Here is a 26,898-nt window from a genome sequence, read left to right as displayed (position 1 = left end):
GTAATTACTACTGTAACAATGTTAATACCTACAGAATAATGTAACGATGTAATTACTACTGTAACAATGTTAATACCTACAGAATAATGTAACATGTAATACTATGTAACAATGTAATACCTACAGAATGTTAATACCTACAGTAATGTAACGATGTAATTACTACTGTAACAATGTTAATACCTACAGAATAATGTAACGATGTAATTACTACTGTAACAATGTTAATACCTAACAATGAATAAGAATAATGTAACGATGTAATTACTACTGTAACAATGTTAATACCTACAGAATAATGTAACGATGTAATTACTACTGTAACAATGTTAATACCTACAGAATAATGTAACGATGTAATTACTACTGTAACAATGTTAATACCTACAGAATAATGTAACGATGTAATTACTACTGTAACAATGTTAATACCTACAGAATAATGTAACGATGTAATTACTACTGTAACAATGTTAATACCTGTTACAGAATACAGAATAATGTAACGATGTAATTACTACTGTAACAATGTTAATACCTACAGAATAATGTAACGATGTAATTACTACTGTAACAATGTTAATACCTACAGAATAATGTAACGAATAATGTAATTACTACTGTAACAATGTTAATACCTACAGAATAATGTAACGATGTAATTACTACTGTAACAATGTTAATACCTACAGAATAATGTAACGATGTAATTACTACTGTAACAATGTTAATACCTACAGAATAATGTTAACAGAATAATGTAATTACTACTGTAACAATGTTAATACCTACAGAATAATGTAACGATGTAATTACTACTGTAACAATGTTAATACCTACAGAATAATGTAACGATGTAATTACTACTGTAACAATGTTAATACCTACAGAATAATGTAACGATGTAATTACTACTGTAACAATGTTAATACCTACAGAATAATGTAACGATGTAATTACTACTGTAACAATGTTAATACCTACAGAATAATGTAACGATGTAATTACTACTGTAACAATGTTAATACCTACAGAATAATGTAACGATGTAATTACTACTGTAACAATGTTAATACCTACAGAATAATGTAACGATGTAATTACTACTGTAACAATGTTAATACCTACAGAATAATGTAACGATGTAATTACTACTGTAACAATGTTAATACCTACAGAATAATGTAACGATGTAATTACTACTGTAACAATGTTAATACCTACAGAATAATGTAACGATGTAATTACTACTGTAACAATGTTAATACCTACAGAATAATGTAACGATGTAATTACTACTGTAACAATGTTAATACCTACAGAATAATGTAACGATGTAATTACTACTGTAACAATGTTAATACCTACAGAATAATACCTACAGAATAATGTAACGATGTAATTACTACTGTAACAATGTTAATACCTACAGAATAATGTAACGATGTAATTACTACTGTAACAATGTTAATACCTACAGAATAATGTAACGATGTAATTACTACTGTAACAATGTTAATACCTACAGAATAATGTAACGATGTAATTACTACTGTAACAATGTTAATACCTACAGAATAATGTAACGATGTAATTACTACTGTAACAATGTTAATACCTACAGAATAATGTTAATTACCAATGTTAATACCTACAGAATAATGTAACGATGTAATTACTACTGTAACAATGTTAATACCTACAGAATAATGTAACGATGTAATTACTACTGTAACAATGTTAATACCTACAGAATAATGTAACGATGTAATTACTACTGTAACAATGTTAATACCTACAGAATAATGTAACGATGTAATTACTACTGTAACAATGTTAATACCTACAGAATAATGTAACGATGTAATTACTACTGTAACAATGTTAATACCTACAGAATAATGTAACGATGTAATTACTACTGTAACAATGTTAATACCTAATGTAACAGAATAATGTAACAATGATGAATAATTACTACTGTAACAATGTTAATACCTACAGAATAATGTAACGATGTAATTACTACTGTAACAATGTTAATACCTACAGAATAATGTAACGATGTAATTACTACTGTAACAATGTTAATACCTACAGAATAATGTAACGATGTAATTACTACTGTAACAATGTTAATACCTACAGAATAATGTAACGATGTAATTACTACTGTAACAATGTTAATACCTACAGAATAATGTAACGATGTAATTACTACTGTAACAATGTTAATACCTACAGAATAATGTAACGATGTAATTACTACTGTAACAATGTTAATACCTACAGAATAATGTAACGATGTAATTACTACTGTAACAATGTTAATACCTACAGAATAATGTAACGATGTAATTACTACTGTAACAATGTTAATACCTACAGAATAATGTAACGATGTAATTACTACTGTAACAATGTTAATACCTACAGAATAATGTAACGTAATTACTACTGTAATGTAATACTACTGTAACAATGTTAATAACAATGTTAATACCTACAGAATAATGTAACGATGTAATTACTACTGTAACAATGTTAATACCTACAGAATAATGTAACGATGTAATTACTACTGTAACAATGTTAATACCTACAGAATAATGTAACGATGTAATTACTACTGTAACAATGTTAATACCTACAGAATAATGTAACGATGTAATTACTACTGTAACAATGTTAATACCTACAGAATAATGTAACGATGTAATTACTACTGTAACAATGTTAATACCTACAGAATAATGTAACGATGTAATTACTACTGTAACAATGTTAATACCTACAGAATAATGTAACGATGTAATTACTACTGTAACAATGTTAATACCTACAGAATAATGTAACGATGTAATTACTACTGTAACAATGTTAATACCTACAGAATAATGTAACGATGTAATTACTACTGTAACAATGTTAATACCTACAGAATAATGTAACTACTGTAACAATGTTAATACCTACAGAATAATGTAACTAATTACTACTGTAACAATGTTAATACCTACAGAATAATGTAACGATGTAATTACTACAGTAACAATGTTAATACCTAATGTAACAATTACTACTGAATGTTAATACCTACAGAATAATGTAACGATGTAATTACTACGATGTAACAATGTTAATACCTACAGAATAATGTAACGATGTAATTACTACTACTGTAACAATGTTAATACCTACCTAAGAATAATGTAACGATGTAATTACTACTGTAACAATGTTAATACCTACAGAATAATGTAACGATGTAATTACTACTGTAACAATGTTAATACCTACAGAATAATGTAACTACTGATGTTAATAATAACTACTACTGTAACAATGTTAATACCTACAGAATAATGTAAATTACTACTGATGTTAATACCTACAGAATACTGTAACAATGTTAATACCTACAGAATAATGTAACGATGTAATTACTACTGTAACAATGTTAATACCTACAGAATAATGTAACGATGTAATTACTACTGTAACAATGTTAATACCTACAGAATAATGTAACGATGTAATTACTACTGTAACAATGTTAATACCTACAGAATAATGTAACGATGTAATTACTACTGTAACAATGTTAATACCTACAGAATAATGTAACGATGTAATTACTACTGTAACAATGTTAATACCTACAGAATAATGTAACGATGTAATTACTACTGTAACAATGTTAATACCTACAGAATAATGTAACGATGTAATTACTACTGTAACAATGTTAATACCTACAGAATAATGTAACGATGTAATTACTACTGTAACAATGTTAATACCTACAGAATAATGTAACGATGTAATTACTACTGTAACAATGTTAATACCTACAGAATAATGTAACGTATGTAATTACTACTGTAACAATGTTAATACCTACAGAATAATGTAACGATGTAATTACTACTGTAACAATGTTAATACCTACAGAATAATGTAACGATGTAATTACTACTGTAACAATGTTAATACCTACAGAATAATGTAACGATTATGTTGTTAGTAGTGTAATAACAGGATAAGGATCATTAATGGATCAAGTAGACAGGATATGTAGACTCAAGTAATGTTTTTCGTTTTTAACTGTGATGTACCTTGTATATAACTGTGCTGTATGTCTGTATGTCTGAGGTGTTAACTGTGCTGTATGTCTGAGGTGTTAACTGTGCTGTATGTCTGAGGTGTTAACTGTGATGTATGTCTGAGGTGTTAACTGTGCTGTATGTCTGAGGTGTTAACTGTGCTGTATGTCTGAGGTGTTAACTGTGATGTATGTCTGAGGTGTTAACTGTGCTGTATGTCTGAGGTGTTAACTGTGCTGTATGTCTGAGGTGTTAACTGTGCTGTATGTCTGAGGTGTTAACTGTGCTGTATGTCTGAGGTGTTAACTGTGCTGTATGTCTGAGGTGTTAACTGTGCTGTATGTCTGAGGTGTTAACTGTGATGTATGTCTGAGGTGTTAACTGTGCTGTATGTCTGAGGTGTTAACTGTGCTGTATGTCTGAGGTGTTAACTGTGCTGTATGTCTGAGGTGTTAACTGTGATGTATGTCTGAGGTGTTAACTGTGCTGTGTCTGAGGTGTTAACTGTGATGTATGTCTGAGGTGTTAACTGTGATGTATGTCTGAGGTGTTAACTGTGCTGTATGTCTGAGGTGTTAACTGTGCTGTATGTCTGAGGTGTTAACTGTGCTGTATGTCTGAGGTGTTAACTGTGCTGTATGTCTGAGGTGTTAACTGTGATGTATGTCTGAGGTGTTAACTGTGCTGTATGTCTGAGGTGTTAACTGTGATGTATGTCTGAGGTGTTAACTGTGATGTATGTCTGAGGTGTTAACTGTGCTGTATGTCTATCTGTAGTAGATAGACAGTGTGGTTGAGGTGTTAACTGTGCTGTTTGTCTCTACCTGTAGTTCCTGCCCAAGCACCAGCACCTGCTGTGCATTGACATGCCCGGACACGAGGGCACCAGCCGCACCGATGCCAGAGACTATTCCATAGAGGGACAGGTCAAGAGGATACGACAGGTACTGATTGGTTGGTTTGATTTGATTGATTGATTACATTCATTTTTCTTCTGTAAGCTCTCCGTCACGTTACACCACTGTAAACACCATATACTGTTACTGTACCAAAGTAACATTTTACATTTACAATTGAGTCATTTAGCAGAAACTCTTTAGCTAGGTGAGACAACCGCATATCTCAGTCATAATAAGTACCTGGCCAAGGCTTTCGACTCTGTCAATCACCTTATTCTTATCGGCAGACTCAACAGCCTTGGTTTCTCAAATCACTTCCTCGCCTGGTTCACCAACTACTTCTCAGATGGAGTTCAGTGGGTCAAATTGGAGGGCCTGTTGTCCGGACCTCTGGCAGTCTCTATGGGGGCACCACAGGGTTCAGTTCTCGGGCCGACTCTTTTCTCTGTATACATCAATGATGTCGCTCTTGCTGCTGGTGAGTCTCTGATCCACCTCTACGCAGACGACACCATTCTGTATACTTCTGGCCCTTACCTGTGTTAACAAACCTCCAAATGAGCTTCAATGCCATACAACACTCCTTCCGTGGCCTCCAACTGCTCTTAAAATCTAGTAAAACTAAATGCATGCTTTTCAACCGTTCGCTACCCGCCCGCCCGACTAGCATCACTACTCTGGACGGTTCCGACTTAGGATATGTGGACAACTACAAATACCTAGGTGTCTGGCTAGACTGTAAACTCTCAGTCCAGACTCATATTAAAAATCTCCAAACCAAAATTAAATCTAGAATCGGCTTCCTATTTCGCAACAAAGCCTCCTTCACTCACTCCGCCAAACATACCCTCGTAAAACTGACTATCCCACCGATCCTCGACTTCGGCGATGTCATTTACAAAATAGCCTCCAACACTCTATTCAGCAAATTGGATGCAGTCTATCACAGTGCCATCCGTTTTGTCACCAAAGCCCCATGTACCACCCACCACTGCGACCTGTATGCTCTCGTTGGCTGGCCCTCACTACATATTCGTCGCCAAACCCACTGGTTCAAGGTCATCTTTTAGTCTTTGCTAATTGAAGCTCTGCCTTGTCTCAGCTCACTGGTCACCATAGCAACACCCACCCATAGCACGCGCTCCAGGTAGCAGGTATATGTCACTGGTCATCCCAAAGCCAACACCTCCTTTGGCCGCCTTTCCTTCCAGTTCTCTGCTGCCAATGACAGGAACGAATTGCAAAAATCGCTGAAGCTGGAAACTTATATTTCCCTCACTAACTTTAAACAAAAGCTATCTGAGCAGCTAACCGATCGCTGCAGCTGTACATAGCCCATCTGTAAATACCCCATCCAGTCAACTACCTACCTCATCCCCATATTGTTTTTATTTACTTTTCTGCTCTTTTGCACACCAGTATTTCTACTTGCACATCATCATCTGCACATCTATCACTCCTGTGTCAATTTGCTAAATTGCAATTACTTCTCTACTATGGCCCATTTATTGCCTTACCACCTCATGCCATTTGCACACACTGTATATAGACTTTCTTTTTTTATTTTGTCTTATTGACTTGTTTGTTGTGTTAATGGCTTGTTTGTTTACTCCATGTGTAACTCTGTTGTTGTTTGTGTCGCACTGCTTTGCTTTATCTTAGCCAGGTCGCAGATGTAAATGAGAACTTGTTTTCAACTAGCCTACCTGGTTAAATAAAGGTCAAATAAAAAAATGTAAAAAAACATCTTCAGATAGCCATTGGATGAATCCCGGAACATATTCCAGTCTGTGCTGCAATACAGTCCTGTAGCATCCTCTTCATCTGACCACTTCCGTATTGAGCGAGTCACTGGTACTTCCTGCTTTAGTTGTTGCTTGTAAGGAGGGCTTTGTAGGCATCTCTGTTCATGGAGTAAAGTTGGTCTTGGATTTATTTCCCCCGTGGTTGCACATGCACATGAACAGGCAGTTAACCCACTGTTCCTAGGCCGTCATTGAAAATAAGGATTCGTTCTTAACTGACTTGCCTAGTAAGATAAAGGTAAAAAAAAAAAGAAAAAGTGACATCCTGGTAAAAATGATTTGTTTGCTTGGAATTAAAGTCCCCGGCCACTAGGAGCGCCGCTTCTGGATGAGCATTTTCTTCTTTGCTTATGGCCTTCATAGAGTTGGTTGAGAGCGGTCTTAGTGCCAGCTTCACTTTGTGGTGGTCAATAGACGGCTACGAATAATACAGATGAGAACTCTCTTGGTAGATAGTGTGGTCTTCAGCTTATCATAAGGTACTCTACCTCAGGCGAGCAATACCTCGAGACTTCTTTAATATTAAACATCACACACCAGCTGTTATTGACAAAAAGACACATACCCTGGTCTTACCAGAGGTAGCGTCTCTGTTCTGCCGGTGCATGGAACATCCTGCCAGCTCTATACTGTTTGTTTCTTCATTCAGCCACGTCTCGGTGAAACATAAGATTCAATACAGTTTTTAATGTCCCGTTGGTAGGATAATCTTAATATGTCGTCAATTTTTCTAACGATTGCACGTTAGCAAGGAGAATGGAAGGCATTGGGAGTTTACTCGCTCGCCTACGGATTCTCAGAAGGATCCCCGATCTGCGTCCCCTTTTCCGGCGTCTTTTCTTCACGCAAAGGCGTGGATCTGGGCCTGTTCCTGTGAAAGGCTTGGATCTGGGCCTGTTCCAGTGAAAGGCTTGGATCTGGGCCTGTTCCAGTGAAAGGCTTGGATCTGGGCCTGTTCCTGTGAAAGGCTTGGATCTGGGCCTGTTCCAGTGAAAGGCTTGGATCTGGGCCTGTTCCTGTGAAAGGCTTGGATCTGGGCCTGTTCCAGTGAAAGCAGGATATCCTTCTCGTCGGACTCGTTAAAGGAAAACATTTCTTCCAGTCGCTTTTTGGATGTCCACAAGTGTTTCTCAGTCATCAGAGACGGTAGAACCACATTATAACACAATAAGTAAAAAAATAAGTTATGCAAAAACATTACAAAACAGCACAATTTGTAAAAGATTGTAAAACGTCAGGCATGTTCTTCAGCGCCATTTTTTTGCCAATAAGATCTTCAACCAAAACCTAATATTAGATAAAGGGAACTTCATTAACAAAGTTATAAAACCCCCAATTCCCAAGTGTGAAAATGTAATTTCCCCCCTTACACTCAACAACTGGTTGTGCCTCCTTTAGCTGCAATGACTCCAACCAAACACTTCCTGTAGTTGATAATCAGTCTCTCAGACCGCTGTGGAGGAATTTTGGCCCACTCTTCCATGCAGAACGGGGTCATTTGTGGGTTTTCAAGCGTGAACTGCTCGTTTCAGGCCCTGCCACAACATCTCAAATTGGATTAGGTCTGGACTTTGACTAGGCCATTCGAAAACCATTTTCATGTAGACTTGATTATGTATTTTGGATCATTGTCTCGCTGCGTGACCCAGCTGCGTTTTAGCTTCAGTTCACAGACAGATGGCCAGACATTCTCCTGTAGAATTCTTTGATACAGAGCAGAATTAATGCAAGTCATCCAGGTCCTGATGCAGCAAAGCATCCCCAAACCATCACACTACCACCACCATGCTGACGGTTGGTATGAGGTTCTTACTGTGGAATGCAGGGTTTGATTTTCACCACACATAATGGGACCCATGAAGTCCAAAAAGTTGACTCAAGTTTTCCAAAAAGCACCTGAAAGCACCTGGATGATCATGAAGATTCTTGGGGGGGGGGGGGGGATTAATTTGACAGATAAATCAAAAGTGTAACTTTTTGGACAACATGGGTGCCTGGCATAAATGATGAGAAATGTGCCATTTTCAGAGCGGGTTCCCTAAGAAAGTCCAACTATCTTTTGCTGTGTTGCGTACCAATTAAGTGGCGCAATGGCCCAGTGGACATGATTGGCATCTACAGTGCATTCTGAAAGTACTCAGACCCCTTAACTTTTTTTTTTTTGTTACATTACACACTAATTCTAAAATGTATTAAATTATATTTTTTTCCTCACTGATATACACACAATACCCCATAAGTATTCAGATCCTGTTCCCATTGATCATCATTGAGATGTTTCGTCAACTTGATTGGAGTCCACCTGTGGTAAAATCAATTGATTGGACATGATTTGGAAAGGCACACACACTGTCTATATAAGGTCCCACAGTTGACAGTGCATGTCAGAGCAAATACCAAGCCAATGAGGTTGAAGGAATTGTCCGTAGAGCCCTGAGGCAGGGTTGTGTCGAGGCACAGATCTGGGGAAGGGTACCAAAACATTTCTGTAGCATTTAAGGTCCCCAAGAACACAGTGGCCTCCATCATTCTTAAATGGAAGAAGTTTGGAACCACCAAGACTCTTCCTAGAGCTGGCCGCCCGGCCAAACTGAGCAATCGGGGAGAAGGGCCTTGGTCAGAGAGGTGACCAAGAACCTGATGGTCACTCTGACAGAGCTCCAGAGTTCCTCTGTAGAGATGGGAGAACCTTCCAGAAGGACAACCATCTCTGCAGCACTCCACCAATCAGGCCTTTATGGTAGAGTGGCCAGACGGAAGCCACCCCTCAGTAAAAGGCACATGACAGCCAACTTGGAGTTTGCCAAAAGGCACCTAAAGACACTCAGACCATGAGAAACAAGATTCTCTGGTCTGATGACACCAAGATTGAACTCTTTGACCTGAATGCCAAGCATCACATCTGGAGGAAACCTGGCACCATCCCTACGGTGAAGCATGGTGGTGGCAGCATCATGCTGTGGGGATCAGTGGCATGGACTGGGAGACTAGTCAGGATCGAAGAAAGATGAATGGAGCAAAGTACAGCGAGATCCTTGATGAAAACCTGCTCCAGATTGCTCAGGACCTCAGACTGGGGTGAAGGTTCACCTTCCAACAGGACAACGACCCTAACCACACAGCCAAGACAACGCAGGAGTGGCTTCGGGACAAGTCTCTGAATGTCCTTGAGTGGCCCAGCCAGAGCCCGGACTCGAACCCGATCGAAAATCTCCTGAGAGACCTGGAAATAGTTGTGCAGCGACACTCCCCATCCAACCTGACAGCGCTTGAGAGGATCTGTAGAGAAGAATGGGAGAAACTCCCCAAATACAGGTGTGCCAAGCTTGTAGCGACGTACCCAAGAAGATATAAGGCTGAAATCGCTGCCAAAGGGGCTTCAACAAAGTACTGAGTCAAGAGTCTGAATGTAAATGTGATATTTCCTTTTTTATTTTTTTTATACATTTGCAAGAATTTCTAAAAGGCAGTTTTTTCTTTTTCATTGTGGGGTATTGTGATGTCATTATGGGGTATTGTGATGTCATTGTTGGGTATTGTGATGTAATTCTGGGGTATTGTGTGTAGATTGATGAGGGGGGGGGAACGATTTAATGCATTTTAGAATGAGGCTGTAACGTAACAAAATGTTGAAAAAGTCAAGTGGTCTGAATACTTTCCGAATGCACTGTACATTCCATTTAGTTGAAACTAATTAAGATTGACGAAAGACTATTGTAGTGGAAAGATAAAGCTTTGTCTTTTGTCAGAGTGTGGTTGATAAACACATTCATTGTCTCTCAGTTCGTCTGTCTCTTCTTGTCACTTCCATCCCCATTTCTGCAGTTTGAAGCCAATATCTTTACATCTTTAGATCTTTCAGTTTACCAGAAAAGGTCAAACGGAAATACATCTATAATTACACATGACAAGGGGAGGGCTGAACATAAAGAACATTGAAGCTTTGAATCAATCCCTGAAACCCTCATGGATTCAAACTATATGTAAATATGAGTTGGATCTCATGTAAAATCTTAGAAAAATACCAACTTTTTATTTTTCAAAAATATTTACTTTTATAGAAATAAAGACTTGTGACTTCGTTACTGCATTATTTCTTAATGGACATTTCCTCAAAGAATCCATAAAAGCTTGGTTACATTTTCAATATTATCCCCCGGGAAAAAATGACAGAAAAAGCACCAAATCATATGGTTGAATTCAAATATACTGATACATAAAGATAAATGTTTTGGGGAAAATGGGAACTTATTATCTTATACTGTGTGTATATTTATTTTTGTATTTAATTTTATCTTTATTTAACCAGGCAAGTCAGTTACGAACAAATTCCTATGTTCAATGACGGCCTAGGAACAGTGGGTTAACTGCCTTGTTCAGGGGCAGAACGACTGCTGTGAACTGCTACTGGTATGTTTTCATGCTGGATTACAGTACATGTCTCTGTGTCCCCTCTGTGTCCCCTCTGTGTGTGTCCAGTTCGTGGAGAGTGTCCGTCTGACCAAGAGGCCCTTCCATCTCGTGGGCACCTCCATGGGAGGAAACGTTGCTGGGGTGTATGCAGCCCGTTACCCCAACGACCTTTGCAGTGTCACCCTCATCTGTCCGGCAGGTACAGTTTACAGTTCTAAAGCAACAGGTACAGCTTACAGTTCTAAAGTAACAGGTACAGCTTAGTTCTAAAGTAACAGGTACAGCTTAGTTCTAAAGTAACAGGTACAGCTTAGTTCTAAAGTAACAGGTACAGCTTAGTTCTAAAGTAGCAGGTACAGCTTAGTTCTAAAGTAACAGGTACAGCTTAGTTCTAAAGTAACAGGTACAGCTTAGTTCTACAACAGGTACAGCTTAGTTCTAAAGTAGCAGGTACAGCTTAGTTCTAAAGTAACAGGTACAGCTTACAGTTCTAAAGTAACAGGTACAGCTTAGTTCTAAAGTAACAGGTACAGCTTAGTTCTAAAGTAACAGGTACAGCTTAGTTCTAAAGTAACAGGTACAGCTTACAGTTCTAAAGTAACAGGTACAGCTTACAGTTCTAAAGTAACAGGTACAGCTTACAGTTCTAAAGTAACAGGTACAGCTTACAGTTCTAAAGTAACAGGTACAGCTTACAGTTCTAAAGTAACAGGTACAGCTTACAGTTCTAAAGTAACAGGTACAGCTTACAGTTCTAAAGTAACAGGTACAGCTTAGTTCTAAAGTAACAGGTACAGTTTACAGTTCTAAAGTAGCAGGTACAGCTTAGTTCTAAAGTAACAGGTACAGCTTAGTTCTAAAGTAACAGGTACAGCTTAGTTCTAAAGTAGCAGGTACAGCTTAGTTCTAAAGTAGCAGGTACAGCTTAGTTCTAAAGTAACAGGTACAGCTTAGTTCTAAAGTAGCAGGTACAGCTTAGTTCTAAAGTAGCAGGTACAGTTTACAGTTCTAAAGTAACAGGTACAGCTTAGTTCTAAAGTAACAGGTACAGCTTAGTTCTAAAGTAACAGGTACAGTTTACAGTTCTAAAGTAGCAGGTACAGCTTAGTTCTAAAGTAACAGGTACATCTTAGTTCTAAAGTAACAGGTACAGCTTAGTTCTAAAGTAGCAGGTACAGCTTAGTTCTAAAGTAGCAGGTACAGCTTAGTTCTAAAGTAGCAGGTACAGCTTAGTTCTAAAGTAGCAGGTACAGCTTAGTTCTAAAGTAGCAGGTACAGCTTAGTTCTAAAGTAGCAGGTACAGCTTAGTTCTAAAGTAACAGGTACAGCTTAGTTCTAAAGTAGCAGGTACAGCTTAGTTCTAAAGTAGCAGGTACAGCTTAGTTCTAAAGTAGCAGGTACAGCTTAGTTCTAAAGTAACAGGTACAGCTTAGTTCTAAAGTAGCAGGTACAGCTTAGTTCTAAAGTAACAGGTACAGCTTAGTTCTAAAGTAACAGGTACAGCTTAGTTCTAAAGTAGCAGGTACAGCTTAGTTCTAAAGTAGCAGGTACAGCTTAGTTCTAAAGTAGCAGGTACAGCTTAGTTCTAAAGTAGCAGGTACAGCTTAGTTCTAAAGTAGCAGGTACAGCTTAGTTCTAAAGTAACAGGTACAGCTTAGTTCTAAAGTAGCAGGTACAGCTTAGTTCTAAAGTAGCAGGTACAGCTTAGTTCTAAAGTAGCAGGTACAGCTTAGTTCTAAAGTAACAGGTACAGCTTAGTTCTAAAGTAGCAGGTACAGCTTAGTTCTAAAGTAACAGGTACAGCTTAGTTCTAAAGTAACAGGTACAGCTTAGTTCTAAAGTAACAGGTACAGCTTAGTTCTAAAGTAACAGGTACAGCTTAGTTCTAAAGTAGCAGGTACAGCTTAGTTCTAAAGTAACTTTTCAAAATGGCTGCAGAAAATGTCCATAGTGACATAGTTTCCCGCAAGTTTGCAATCATATAACACTTTTTTTTATGTATTTTTTATATATGCTACCTATTCTATAATTTAATTGTCTTTTTAACAAGGGTGTGTTTGTGGGGTTGAAATATTCCTAATGTTGATTCACAATTTAATAAATACATGCTCAAATGATGAATTATATTATGAATTATAGAACTCCTCATGCCAACAGGCCTTCGGGATCATTTTCTTAGATGTTTATTTACACTGACCAAAAAATATAAACGCAACAGCTGAAATAAAAGATCCCAGAAATGTTCCAGACGCACAAACATATTATTTCTCTCAGATTTTGTGAACAAATTTGTTTCCATCCCTGTTAATGAGCATTTATCCCTTTGCCAAGATAATCCAACCACCTGACAGGTGTGGCATATCAAGAAGCTGGTTATACAGCATAATCATTACATAATCATTGTCCCCTTGTGCTGGGGACAATAAAAGGCCACTCTAAAATGTGCTGTTTTGTCACAAAAACACAATGCCACAGATGTCTCAAATTTTGAGGGAGCATGCAATTGGCATGCTGACTGCAGGAATGTCCACCAGAGCTGTTGCCAGAGAATTTAATGTTAATTTCTCTACCATAAGCCACCTCCAACTTCGTTTTAGAGAATTTGGCAGTGTGTCTAACTGGCTTCACAACCGCAAACCATGTGTAACCACATCAACCCAGGACCTGCACATCCGGCTTCTTCACCTGCGGGATTGTCTGAGACCAGCCACCGAGACAGTGGCCGAGTATAGCACATGAAGATCTCCCCCACGACACAAACCAATAGGGGGCGCCAACCCGGACAGGAAGATCACATCAGTGACTCAACCCTACTCAAGTGACGCACCCCTCCTAGGGACGGCATGGAAGAGCACCAGTAAGCCAGTGACTCAGCCCCCGTAATAGGGTCAGAGGCAGAGAGGGAACCGGCCAGGCAGAGACCGCAAGGGCGGTTCGTCGCTCCAGTGCCTTTCCGTTTACCTTCACACCCCTGGGCTAGATTACACTCAATTATAGAATCTACTGAAGAGATAAGTCTTCAATAAAGTTTGCGTCTCTCACATGGGTAGGCAGACCATTCCATAAAAATGGAGCTCTATAGGAGAGAGCCCTGCCTCCAGCTGTTTGCTAAGATATTCTAGGGACAGTAAGGAGGCCTGCGTCTTGTGACCGTAGCGTACGTGTAGGTATGTACGGCAGGACCAAATCAGAGAGATAGGTAGGAGCAAGCCCATGTAATGCTTTGTAGGTTAGCAGTAAAACCTTGAAATCAGCCCTTGCTTTGACAGGAAGCCAGTGTAGAGAGGCTAGTACTGGAGTAATATGATCAAAGTTTTTGGTTCTAGTCAGGATTCTAGCAGCCGTATTTAGCACTAACTGAAGTTTATTTAATCCTTTATCCAGGTAGCTGGAAAGTAGAGCATTGCAGTAGGCTAACCTAGAAGTGATAAAGCATGGATCAATTTTTCTGCATTTTTGGACAGAAAGTTTCTGATTTTTGCAAACGTTACCTAGATGGAAAAAAGCTGTCCTAGAAATAGTCTTGATATGTCCGTCAAAAGAGAGCTCAGGGTCCAGAGTAACGCCGAGGTCCTTCAGTTTTATTTGAGACGACTGAACAACCATCAATATTTATTGTCAGATTCAACAGAAGATCTCTTTCTTTCTTGGGACCTAGAACAAGCATCTCCGTTTTCTCCGAGTTTAAAAGTAGAACATTTGCAGCCATCCACATCCTTATGTCTGAAACACAGGCTTCCAGGGAGGGCAATTTTTGGGCTTCACCATGTTTCATCGAAATGTACAGATGTGTGTCATCCGCATAGCAGTGAAAGTTAACATTATGTTTTCGAATAACATCCCCAAGAGGTAAAATATATAGTGAAAAGAATAGTGGTCCTAAAACGGAACCTTGATGAACACCGAAACGTATAATTGATTTGTCAGAGGACAAACCATCCACAGAGACAAACTGATATCTTTCCATCAGATAAGATCTGAACCAGGCCAGAACTTGTCCGTGTCGACCAATTTGGGTTTCCAATCTCTCTAGAATAATGTGGTGATCGATGGTATCAAAAGCAACTCTTAAGGTCTAGGAGCACGAGGACAGATGCAGAGCCTCGGTCTGATGCCATTAAAAGGTCATTTACCACCTTCACAAGTGCAGTCTCAGTGCTATGATGGGGTCTAAAACCAGACTGAAGCGTTTCGTATACATTGTTTGTCTTCAGGAAGTCAGTGAGTTGCTGGGCAACAGCTTTTTAAAACCTTTTGAGAGGAATGGGAGATTCGATATCGGCTGATTTTTAGTTTTTAAAGATTTTCTGGGTCAAGGTTTGGCTTTTTCAAGAGAGGCTTTATTACTGCCACTTTTAGTGAGTTTGGTACACATCCGGTGGATAGAGAGACGTTTTTATTATGTTCAACATAGGAGGGCCAAGCACAGGAAGCAGCTCTTTCAGTAGTTTAGTTGGAATAGGGTCCAGTATGCAGCTTGAAGGTTTAGAGGACATGAATATTTTCATGAATGGGTCAAGAGAAACAGGATTTTAAAAACTTGAGTGTCTCCATTGATCTGAGGTCCTGGTAGATCTGTATAGACAACTGAGTTTTGGAGAAATACGCAGATTTAAAGAGGAGTCCGTAATTTGGTTTCTAATGATTATGATCTTTTCGTCAAAGAAATTCATGAATTTATCACTGCTGAAGTGAAAGCCATCCTCTCTTGGGGAATGCTGCTTTTTAGTTAGCTTTGCAACAGTAACAAAAATACATTTCGGATTGTTCTTATTTTCCTCAATTAAGTTGGAACAATAGGATGATCGAGCAGCAGTGAGGGCTCTTCGATATGGTACTGTCTCTCCAAGCTAGTAGGAAGACTTCCAGTTTGGTGGAGCAGCAGTAAGGGCTCTTCGATACGGTACTGTCTCTCCAAGCTAGTTGGAAGGCTTCCAGTTTGGTGGAGCACTATTTCCATTCCAATGTTCTGGAAGCTTTTCCAGAGCTCGGGTATTTTCTGTATACCAGGGAGCTAGTTTCTTATGACAAATGTTTTTAGTTTTTAGGGGTGCGACTGCATCTAGGTTATTACGCAAGGTTAAATTGAGTTCCTCAGTTAGGTGGTTAAATTATTTTTGTACTCTGACGTCGTTGGGTAGGCGGAGGGAGTCTGGAAGGGCATCTAGTTATCTTTTGGGTTGTCTGAGAATTTATAGCACAGCTTTTGATGATCCTTGGTTGGGGTCTGAGCAGATTATTTGTTGCCAAACGTAATAAAATGGTGGTCCGATAGTCCAGGATTATGAGGAGATTATTAAGATCCACAACATTTATTCCACTGGACAAAACTAGGTCCAGAGTATGACTGTGACAGTGAGTAGGTCCAGAGACATGTTGGATAAAACTAGGTCCAGAGTATGACTGTGGCAGTGAGTAGGTCCGGAGACATGTTGGATAAAACTAGGTCCAGAGTATGACTGTGGCAGTGAGTAGGTCCGGAGACATGTTGGACAAAACTAGGTCCAGAGTATGACTGTGGCAGTGAGTAGGTCCGGAGACATGTTGGATAAAACTAGGTCCAGAGTATGACTGTGACAGTGAGTAGGTCCGGAGACATGTTGGATAAAACTAGGTCCAGAGTATGACTGTGACAGTGAGTAGGTCCAGAGACATGTTGGATAAAACTAGGTCCAGAGTATGACTGTGACAGTGAGTAGGTCCAGAGACATGTTGGATAAAACTAGGTCCAGAGTATGACTGTGACAGTGAGTAGGTCCAGAGACATGTTGGATAAAACTAGGTCCAGAGTATGACTGTGGCAGTGAGTAGGTCCAGAGACATGTTGGACAAAACCCACTGAGTCGATGATGGCTCCGAAAGCCTTTTGGAGTGGGTCTGTGGACTTTTCCATGTGAATATTAAAGTCACCAAAGATTAGAATATTATCTGCTATGACTACAAGGTCCGATAGGAATTCAGGGAACTCAATGAGGAACGCTGTATATAGCCTAGGAGGCCTGTAAACAGTTGCTATAAAAAGTGATTGAGTAGGCTGCATAGATTTCATGACTAGAAGCTCAAAAGACGAAAATGGGTAAGTTGAAATTTGCTATCGTAAAGTCGCTCTGGATAAGAGCGTCTGCTAAATGACTTAAATGTAAATGTAAATGTTAGCAACACCTCCGCCTTTTGCGGGATGTGTGGGGGATATGGTCACTAGTGTAACCAGGAGGTGAGGCCTCATTTAACACACTAAATTCATCAGGCTTAAGCCATGTTTCAGTCAGGCCAATCACATCAAGGTTATGATCAGTGATTAGTTAATTGACTATAACTGCCTTGGAAGTGAGGGATCTAACATTAAGTAGCCCTATTTTGAGATGTTAGATAACACAATCTCTTTCAATAATGACAGGAATGGAGGAGGTCTTTATCCTAGTGAGATAGCTAAAGTGAACACCGCCATGTTTAGTTTTGCCCAACCTAGATCGAGGCACAGACACGGTCTCAATGGGAATAGCTGAACTGACTACACTGAGTGTGCTAGTGGCAGACTCCACTATGCTGGCAGGCTGGCTAACAGCCTGCTGCCTGGCCTGCACCTTATCTCATTGTGGAGCTAGAGGAGTTAGAGCCCTGTCTATGTTGGTAGATAAGATGAGAGCACCCCTCCAGCTAGGATGGAGTCCGTCACTCCTCAACAGGCCAGGTTTGGTCCTGTTTGTGGGGGAGTCCCAGAAAGAGGGCCAATTATCTACAAATTCTATCTTTTGGGAGGGTCAGAAAACCAGCGATTGAGTTGTGAGACTCAGAGTAGAGTAAATATTGATCACATTTCCTGTTGTATGATCATATATATTGATACATTGAATGTTAATATTGTGAAACTATGTTATACATTATTATTATTTTTTTTTAATGTACCTACCTGTTTCAGGAAGTGATGTCACTGAGTACTGCCCCTATATATAGGACCTTCCACCCCCCACCTGGGATATGGATGCCTGATGAAAACGGGTAGAAACATTGTAAATACATATCACCTGGGAACATGAGCAGCAGTGGTTTTTCCCTTCCTGTTTTCCGTGAGTTTTGTCGATAACTCCACCTGCGGAAAGTACCTGGATGTGCGGAATGTTCTTCAGCTTTTGGACTCGGCTGTAGAGCTCGTCCCTCCCCCTAACATACTGCCCTCAAAGCTCATCACTGAGCTAAGGATCCTGGGTCTAAACAGCTCCCTCTGCAACTGGATCCTGGACTTCCTGATGGGCCGCCCCCAGGTGGTGAGTGTAGGTAACAACACAGTGTGGTGCCATGATTGTGGACTTCTGGATCCTGGACTTCCTGATGGGCCGCCCCCAGGGGGTGAGTGTAGGTAACAACACCTCCCTCTGCAACTGGATCCTGGACTTCCTGATGGGCAGCCCCCAGGGGGTGAGGGTAGGTAACAACACCTCCCTCTGCAACTGGATCCTGGACTTCCTGATGGGCCGCCCCCAGGGGGTGAGGGTAGGTAACAACACCTCCCTCTGCAACTGGATCCTGGACTTCCTGATGGGCCGCCCCCAGGGGGTGAGTGTAGGTAACAACACCTGCCTCTGCAACTGGATCCTGGACTTCCTGATGGGCCGCCCCCAGGGGGTGAGGGTAGGTAACAACACCTCCCTCTGCAACTGGATCCTGGACTTCCTGATGGGCCGCCCCTAGGTGGTGAGTGTAGGTAACAACACCTCCCTCTGCAACTGGATCCTGGACTTCCTGATGGGCCGCCCCCAGGGGGTGAGGGTAGGTAACAACACCTCCCTCTGCAACTGGATCCTGGACTTCCTGATGGGCCGCCCCCAGGGGGTGAGGGTAGGTAACAACACTGTGTGGTGCCAGGATAACAACCTCTCCCTCAAAGTGCTCAAGACAAAGGAGATGATTGTGGACTTCGGGAAAAGAAGGACCGAGCCACGCCCCCATTCTCATCGACGTGGCTGTAGTGGAGCAGGTTGAGAGTTTCAAATTCCTTGGTGTCCACATCACCAAGGAACTATCATGATCCAAACCTACCAAGACAGTCGTGAAGAGGGCACAACAAAGCCTATTCCTCCTCAGGAGACTGAAAAGATTTGGCATGGGTCCCCAGATCCTCAAAGTTCTACAACTGCACCATCGAAAGCATCCTGACCGGTTGCATCACTGCCTGTTATGGCAACTGCTCGGCCTCCGACCGCAAGGCACTACAGAGGGTAGTGTGTACGGCCTAGTACATCCCTGGGGCTAAGCTTCCTGCCATCCAGGACCTCTATACCAGGCAGTGTCAGAGGAAGGCCCTAAAAATTGCCAAAGACTCCAGCCACCCTAGTCATAGACTGTTCTCTCTGCTACCGCACGGCAAGCAGTACCGGAGCACCAAGTCTAGGTCTAAAAGGCTTCTTAACAGCTTCTACCCCCAAGCCGTAAGACTCTTGAACAGCTTATAAAATGGCTACCCAGACTATTTGCACCCTCCCATGCTGCTGCTACTCTCTGTTATTATCTATGCATAGTCACTTTAACTCTACCTACATGCACATATTACATCAACTAACCGGTGCTCCTGCACATTGACTCTGCACCGGACTCCCTGAGTATAGCCTCACTATTGTTATTTTACTGGTGCTCTTTAATTACTTGTTCTTTTTCTGTTTTCTTTTTTACTTCAGTTTATTTTAGTAATTACTTTAACACTTTATTTTTCCTGATACTGCATAGTTTTTTAAGGGCCTGTATATAAGCATTTCACTGTAAGGTCTATTACACCTGTTGTATTCAGGCTCATGAGACAAATACAATTTGATTTGATGTTGCGTTTTATATTTTTGTTCAGTTTATTTGTGGTCTTTTTTTTCAGGTCTTCCTACCGAGAGTCCGTTTGTGGATCGTCTGAGGGAGTTGCAGAAGGACCAGGAACTGAGTGGGAGCCTGGATCCCCAGGGCATCCCTCTGATCCCCTCTACCCCAGAGGAGATGGACGATATGCTCAAACTCTGCTCTTTCGTACGCTTCAAGATCCCTCAACAGGTAGTCATTGATACATTTCAGTTGGGATTACTTATAGGCCGTGATTCAATCCGATCGCACTTTGTCTTTGTCGGGCAATTGGACTTTTCCAAAAGCATTTGTTTCCGCGTTCGTGGTAAACGGTGCAAACGTTCGGCTCAATCGAAAAATGAATGTCATGCGCACGATCACGCAGATCTACTGCTGATCGGATTGAATCCAGGTCTTAGTTTTGTTGTTGGCGGCTGGAACTACTAGAACTACTAGAACTACTAGAACTACTACTAGAACTACTAGAACTACTACTAGAACTACTAGAACTACTACTAGAACTACTAGAACTACTACTAGAACTACTAGAACTACTAGAACTACTCAAAAGCTTCTCTTCTACTTGTTGGCATTTTTTTTTTTTTGAAAGACAATCTACTGCCTGGTTCCTTACAATAACCTTCATTATTCTTTTGCCAGATTCTTCAGGGATTGGTGGATGTTCGAGTTCCAAACAACGACTTCTACAGAGAGTGTGAGGGACTTGGTTTGAATGTCTCCTTCAAAAACATTCATTGAATAATTTAATGATTCTGTCAGACTTGTCAATCACACCTGGTGGAATGTTTTTGGGGTTTTGTGGTGCATATTGTATATGCATGTGTAGAGGAATAACTATTCACTTATCTTTCCTTAGTGAATAGGTATTATATATTTCCTTAGAAGAATACCTATTCCCTAAGGAAAGATAGAAGAATACCTATTCCCTATCTTTCCTTAGGGAATAGGTATTCTTCTATCTTTCCTTAGTGAATAGGTATTCTATCTTTCCTCAGTGAGTAGGTATTATTCTATCTTTCCTCAGTGTTCATGGAGATCGTAGGAGAGAAGTCCAGACACTCCTTACATGAGAACATGCATCTGATCACAGCCCCAACACAGGTCATCTGGGGGAAGCATGACCAGGTAAGCATCCCAGGAGCGTTGGGTCGTAACCTTGCACAATAAAACTGTGGGAGCAATCAACAGAGTATCTTTATTTTATTTCAAGTAATGCAAGTTGCAAGTAACTGGATGTGCATACACTACTTGTACACTACTTGTACACTACTTGTACACTACTTACTTGTACACTACTTGTACACTACTTGTACACTACTTGTACACTCTTAGAAAAAAGGGATTTGGTTTTGAATATAATGTATGTGACTATTTTTAGGTTATTTACTGTTTTGTCTTTATAATCGTAATGATTAAAACAGAATAGAAAAAGGGCTATTCGGCTGTCCCCATAGGAGAACCATTTTTGGTTCCAAGCCTTTAAAAAATATATGTATTTAACCTTTATTTAACTAGACAAGTCAGTTAAGAACAAATTCTTATTTACAATGACAGTCTAGGAACAGTGGGTTAACTGCCTTGTTCAGGGGCAGAACGTCAGATTTTTACCTTGTCAGCTCGGGGTTTCGATCCAGCAACCTTTCGGTTACTGGCCCAACACTCTAACCACTAGGCTACCTGCCGTCCCTACACTCTAACCACTAGGCTACCTGCCGTCCCTACACTCTAACCACTAGGCTACCTGCCGTCCCTACACTCTAACCACTAGGCTACCTGCCGTCCCTACACTCTAACCACTAGGCTACCTGCCGTCCCTACACTCTAACCACTAGGCTACCTGCCGTCCCTACACTCTAACCACTAGGCTACCCTGCCGCCTCTACACTCTAACCACTAGGCTACCTGCCGTCCCTACACTCTAACCACTAGGCTACCTGCCGTCCCTACACTCTAACCACTAGGTTACCTGCCGTCCCTACACTCTAACCACTAGGTTACCTGCCGTCCCTACACTCTAACCACTAGGCTACCTGCCGTCCCTACACTCTAACCACTAGGCTACCTGCCGTCCCTACACTCTAACCACTAGGTTACCTGCCGTCCCTACACTCAAACCACTAGGCTACCTGCCGTCCCTACACTCTAACCACTAGGCTACCTGCCGTCCCTACACTCTAACCACTAGGCTACCTGCCGTCCCTACACTCTAACCACTAGGCTACCTGCCGTCCCTACACTCTAACCACTAGGCTACCTGCCGTCCCTACACTCTAACCACTAGGCTACCTGCCGTCCCTACACTCTAACCACTAGGCTACCCTGCCGTCCCTACACTCTAACCACTAGGCTACCTGCCGTCCCTACACTCTAACCACTAGGCTACCTGCCGTCCCTACACTCTAACCACTAGGCTACCTGCCGTCCCTACACTCTAACCACTAGGCTACCTGCCGTCCCTACACTCTAACCACTAGGCTACCTGCCGTCCCTACACTCTAACCACTAGGCTACCTGCCGTCCCTACACTCTAACCACTAGGCTACCTGCCGTCCCTACACTCTAACCACTAGGCTACCTGCCGTCCCTACACTCTAACCACTAGGCTACCTGCCGTCCCTACACTCTAACCACTAGGCTAACTTTTAAAGTTCTACATGGAACCCAAAAAGGGTTATTCAAAGTGTTCTCCTATAGGGACAGCCAAAGAACACGTTTAGGTTCTAGATAGAAAGAGTGTTCCTCTTAATTGGACTCCCTCCCTCCTCTCCTCTCTTCCTCTATCAGGTGGTGGATGTTTCTGGATCATCTATGCTGAAGGAGGCTGTCTCTGGCTGTCAGGTGGACCTGCTGGACAACTGTGGTCACTCTGTGGTGATGGAGCGCCCTCGCAAGACAGCTCAGCTCATCATGGACTTTATCAATAACCAACACAACACTGGCTCTGGCTCCAACAAGAAACTCTCCTGAGACTGCCTACCTGGAGCTTAGACTTTATAGTGCCCGTTTCCCGGGCAAAGTTAAACCTAGTCCTAGACAAAGAAGCACTTTCAATGGGGGTTTGATCTCCATTGAACATGAGTTCCAGTCAGGGATGAGGTTTGTCAAGGACTAGGTTCCAGTCAGTGACTAGGTTTCAGTCAGGGTTTCAGGTTTAATTCGGGAATAGATTTCATTTAGGGTTTCAGGTTTCAGTCAGGGACTAGGTTTCAGTCAGGGACTAGGTTTCAGTCAGGGTTTCAGGTTTCAGTCAGGGACTAGGTTTCAGTCAGGGACTAGGTTTCGGTCAGGGTTTCAGGTTTCAGTCAGGGACTAGGTTTCAGTCAGGGACTAGGTTTCAGTCAGGGACTAGGTTTCAGTCAAGGTTTCAGGTTTCAGTCAGGGACTAGGTTTCAGTCAGGGACCAGGTTTCAGTCAAGGACAAGGTTTCAGTCAGGGTTTCAGTCAGGGACTAGGTTTCAGGTTTCAGTCAGGGACTAGGTTTCAGTCAGTGTTTCAGGTTTCAGTCAGGGACTAGGTTTCAGTCAGGGACTAGGTTTCAGTCAGCGACTAGGTTTCAGTCAGGGACTAGGTTTCAGTCAGGGTTTCAGTTGTCAGTCGGGGTTTCAGTCAGTGACTAGGTTTCAGTCAGGGTTTCAGGTTTAATTCGGGAATAGATTTCATTTAGGGTTTCAGGTTTCAGTCAGGGACTAGGTTTCAGTCAGGGACTAGGTTTCAGTCAGGGTTTCAGGTTTCAGTCAGGGTTTCAGGTTTCAGTCAGGGACTAGGTTTCAGTCAGGGTTTCAGGTTTCAGTCAGGGACTAGGTTTCAGTCAGGGACTAGGTTTCAGTCAGGGACTAGGTTTCAGTCAGGGACTAGGTTTCAGTCAAGGTTTCAGGTTTCAGTCAGGGACTAGGTTTCAGTCAGGGACCAGGTTTCAGTCAAGGACAAGGTTTCAGTCAGGGTTTCAGTCAGGGACTAGGTTTCAGTCAGTGTTTCAGGTTTCAGTCAGGGACTAGGTTTCAGTCAGTGTTTCAGGTTTCAGTCAGGGACTAGGTTTCAGTCAGGGACTAGGTTTCAGTCAGCGACTAGGTTTCAGTCAGGGACTAGGTTTCAGTCAGGGTTTCAGTTGTCAGTCGGGGTTTCAGTCAGTGACTAGGTTTCAGTCAGGGTTTCAGGTTTCAGTCAGGGTTTCAGTAAGGTACTAGGTTTTAGGTTTAATCTGTGTCCAGGAAACCAGCCTACAGTGAGCGTTTATCTGTAAAAAATCTAATAATCTGTAAATGATGTAATATTTTTCTAATCTAGTCCTCAGGGAATGAGCCCATCAACCAGCTGGCTGCGGTTTCATGCTTGAATTTGGTTGGGAAGACTGGGATACAATATTGTGACATTGTATTTATTTAGTGATTTAAGGACCTTAATTTCAAATGTTATATTCTTTGTTTAATTGCCAATGTGTTACTAAACTTACTTACATGATTTTGCCAAAACATGATTTTATATTGTATTTGAGTTTGTGTTACCTCTGAGTCAGCTGAAGGGACTGTGGTCGGTAGTGTCTGAGACTGATCCCGCCTGAAAACACAAGATGTAAAGGAAGACACAAACTCAAATCAAACTACTTCTAGTTGTTGTTAGATTGATTTGTCTTGTTGAAGGTTGGTACATGGTCTTACTATTATCCACAGACAACATGTTACACCTTGTACATTCGGAACATATTGAAGGAACATTTGTCATTGTGTTTTATGATCAAATAAATGTTATTAAAAACAATTGAGCTACAATGACGTACATTTTGTAATATTATTATTAACCAAGTACTTTTTCTTCAAGCGCTGCTATACCCTGTTATATGTGATATAACCTGATGGTATCGATGCATGACGATAGAGTATCGATGCAATGAGACACAACAACCAACGCCTGCATATTTTCAAGTTTGCTTTGTTTAGTTTTAGCTGATGCCATGTCGTTAAGTTACACTGAGACAAAAAAATAATTTGTGACACTCGTTATCCTTGTACATGTTAATGAGTTGTCAATCTACTCAATGTTTTTGCTTGTTCACGTAAAGCACCAAATAAAACTCTTTTCTCATGCTGACATGAAATTCATGGACTAATGACATTGGACTTTGTTGTTTTGGGGCTGGGCATTGATATGGGGTGGAGCTACAGCTGTTTTTGGGACTGAGCCTTGATTATGGGGTGGAGCTACAGCTGTTTTTGGGACTGAGCCTTGATATGGGGTGGAGCTACAGCTGTTTTTGGGGCTGGGCCTTGACATGGGGTGAGAAAAGCTTAGCGATATTGATTCAAGGGTTCGGGGAAAAGCTTTGAGGAAAGGTTTGGGGGGTTCGTTTTAGGTTTCAAGCAACAGTTTAAGGAAGGCCAGGGTTTGGATGAGATTGAATGTGCTCAATTCTTTTCATCGTGAAGTGCGTTGGGAGCCACCTTACCCGACACCCTAGACCCACTACAACTTTCATACCATCCCAACAGATCCACAAACGAAGAAATCTCCATTACACTGCCCGGATAAGAGGAATAACTATGTAAGAATGCTGTTCATCTACAACAGTTAAGCCTTCAACACCTGAACCCCGCCCTGTGCAACTGGGTACTAGACTTCCTGATGGGCTGACCCCAGGTGGTGAAGGTAGGCAACAACACTTCTGCCATGCTGATCCTCAACACTGGGGCCCCTCAGGGGTGTGTGCTCAGCCCCCCTTCCTGTACTCCCTGTTCACCCACGACTGTGTGGCTAAGCACGTCTCCAACTCAGTCATCAAGTTTGCTGATGAGACAATAGTGATAACTGGTCAACTGGCCTGGGCCCTAGGACCATGTCCCAGGACTACCTGACATGATGACTCCTTGCTGTCCCCAGTCCACCTGGCCATGCTGCTGCTCCAGTTTCAACTGTTCTGCCTTACTATTATTCAACCATGCTGGTCATTTATGAACATTTGAACATCTTGGCCACGTTCTGTTATAATCTCCACCCGGCACAGCCAGAAGAGGACTGGCCACCCCACATATGCTCTCTCTAATTCTCTCTTTCTTTCTCTCTCTCGGAGGACCTGAGCCCTAGGACCGTGCCCCAGGACTACCTGACATGATGACTCCTTGCTGTCCCCAGTCCACCTGACTGTGCTGCTGCTCCAGTTTCAACTGTTCTGCCTTATTATTATTCGACCATGCTGGTCATTTATGAACATTTGAACATCTTGGTCATGTTCTGTTATAATCTCTACCCGGCACAGCCAGAAGAGGACTGGCCACCCCACATAGCCTGGTTCCTCTCTAGGTTTCTTCCTAGGTTTTGGCCTTTCTAGGGAGTTTTTCCTAGCCACCGTGCTTTTACACCTGCATTGTTTGCTGTTTGGGGTTTTAGGCTGGGTTTCTGTACAGCACTTTGAGATATCAGCTGATGTACGAAGGGCTATATAAATAAATTTGATTTGATTTGATAGGCCTGATTACCAACAACATCGAGTTGTTTTTGGTGCTTACAGTTAGAGAGATTGAGATATGAGTCTCCAGCTTCAGTGATTTTTGCAGTTCCTTCCAGTCATTGGCAGCAGAGAACTGGAAGGAAAGGCGGCCAAAGGGGGAATTGGCTTTGGGGGTGACCAGTGAGATATACCTGCTGGAGAGCGTGCTACGGGTGGGTGCTGCTATGGTGACCAGTGAAATATATGTGCGTGTCCTACGGGTGGGTGCTGCTATGGTGACCAGTGAGCTGAGATAAGGCAGGGCTTTACCTAGCAAAGACTTATAGATGACCTGGAGCCAGTGGGTTTGGCGACGAATATGAAGCGAGGGCCAGCCAACGAGAGCGTACAGGTCG

At 41.5% G+C, this 26,898-nt stretch overlaps 1 protein-coding gene across 6 annotated transcripts in view; it reads left to right on the top strand.

Annotated features, from left to right (window-relative positions):
* Window positions 1-25,156, top strand: part of abhd6a (abhydrolase domain containing 6, acylglycerol lipase a) — a 50,511-nt gene extending 25,355 nt beyond the window's left edge. For 2 of the 6 annotated variants that reach the window (XM_065004624.1, XM_065004621.1), the window contains exons 4-9: window positions 4,937-5,050; window positions 11,290-11,422; window positions 20,084-20,253; window positions 20,704-20,758; window positions 21,089-21,189; window positions 22,849-25,156. In XM_065004624.1, coding sequence (XP_064860696.1) covers window positions 4,937-5,050; window positions 11,290-11,422; window positions 20,084-20,253; window positions 20,704-20,758; window positions 21,089-21,189; window positions 22,849-23,031 — 756 coding nt within the window. In that variant the 3' untranslated portion in view covers window positions 23,032-25,156. The remainder of the gene's footprint in view (window positions 1-4,936; window positions 5,051-11,289; window positions 11,423-20,083; window positions 20,254-20,703; window positions 20,759-21,088; window positions 21,190-22,848) is intronic. The other 4 variants (XR_010459891.1, XR_010459890.1, XR_010459888.1 and 1 more) reach the window with 4 other exon arrangements.
* The last annotated feature ends 1,742 nt before the right edge of the window (window positions 25,157-26,898 follow it).

The sequence above is a fragment of the Oncorhynchus nerka genome, linkage group LG2, assembly GCF_034236695.1.
Source record: "Oncorhynchus nerka isolate Pitt River linkage group LG2, Oner_Uvic_2.0, whole genome shotgun sequence".
NCBI classification, from domain to species: domain Eukaryota; kingdom Metazoa; phylum Chordata; class Actinopteri; order Salmoniformes; family Salmonidae; genus Oncorhynchus; species Oncorhynchus nerka.
This window is presented reverse-complemented; position numbering and strand designations above follow the sequence as displayed.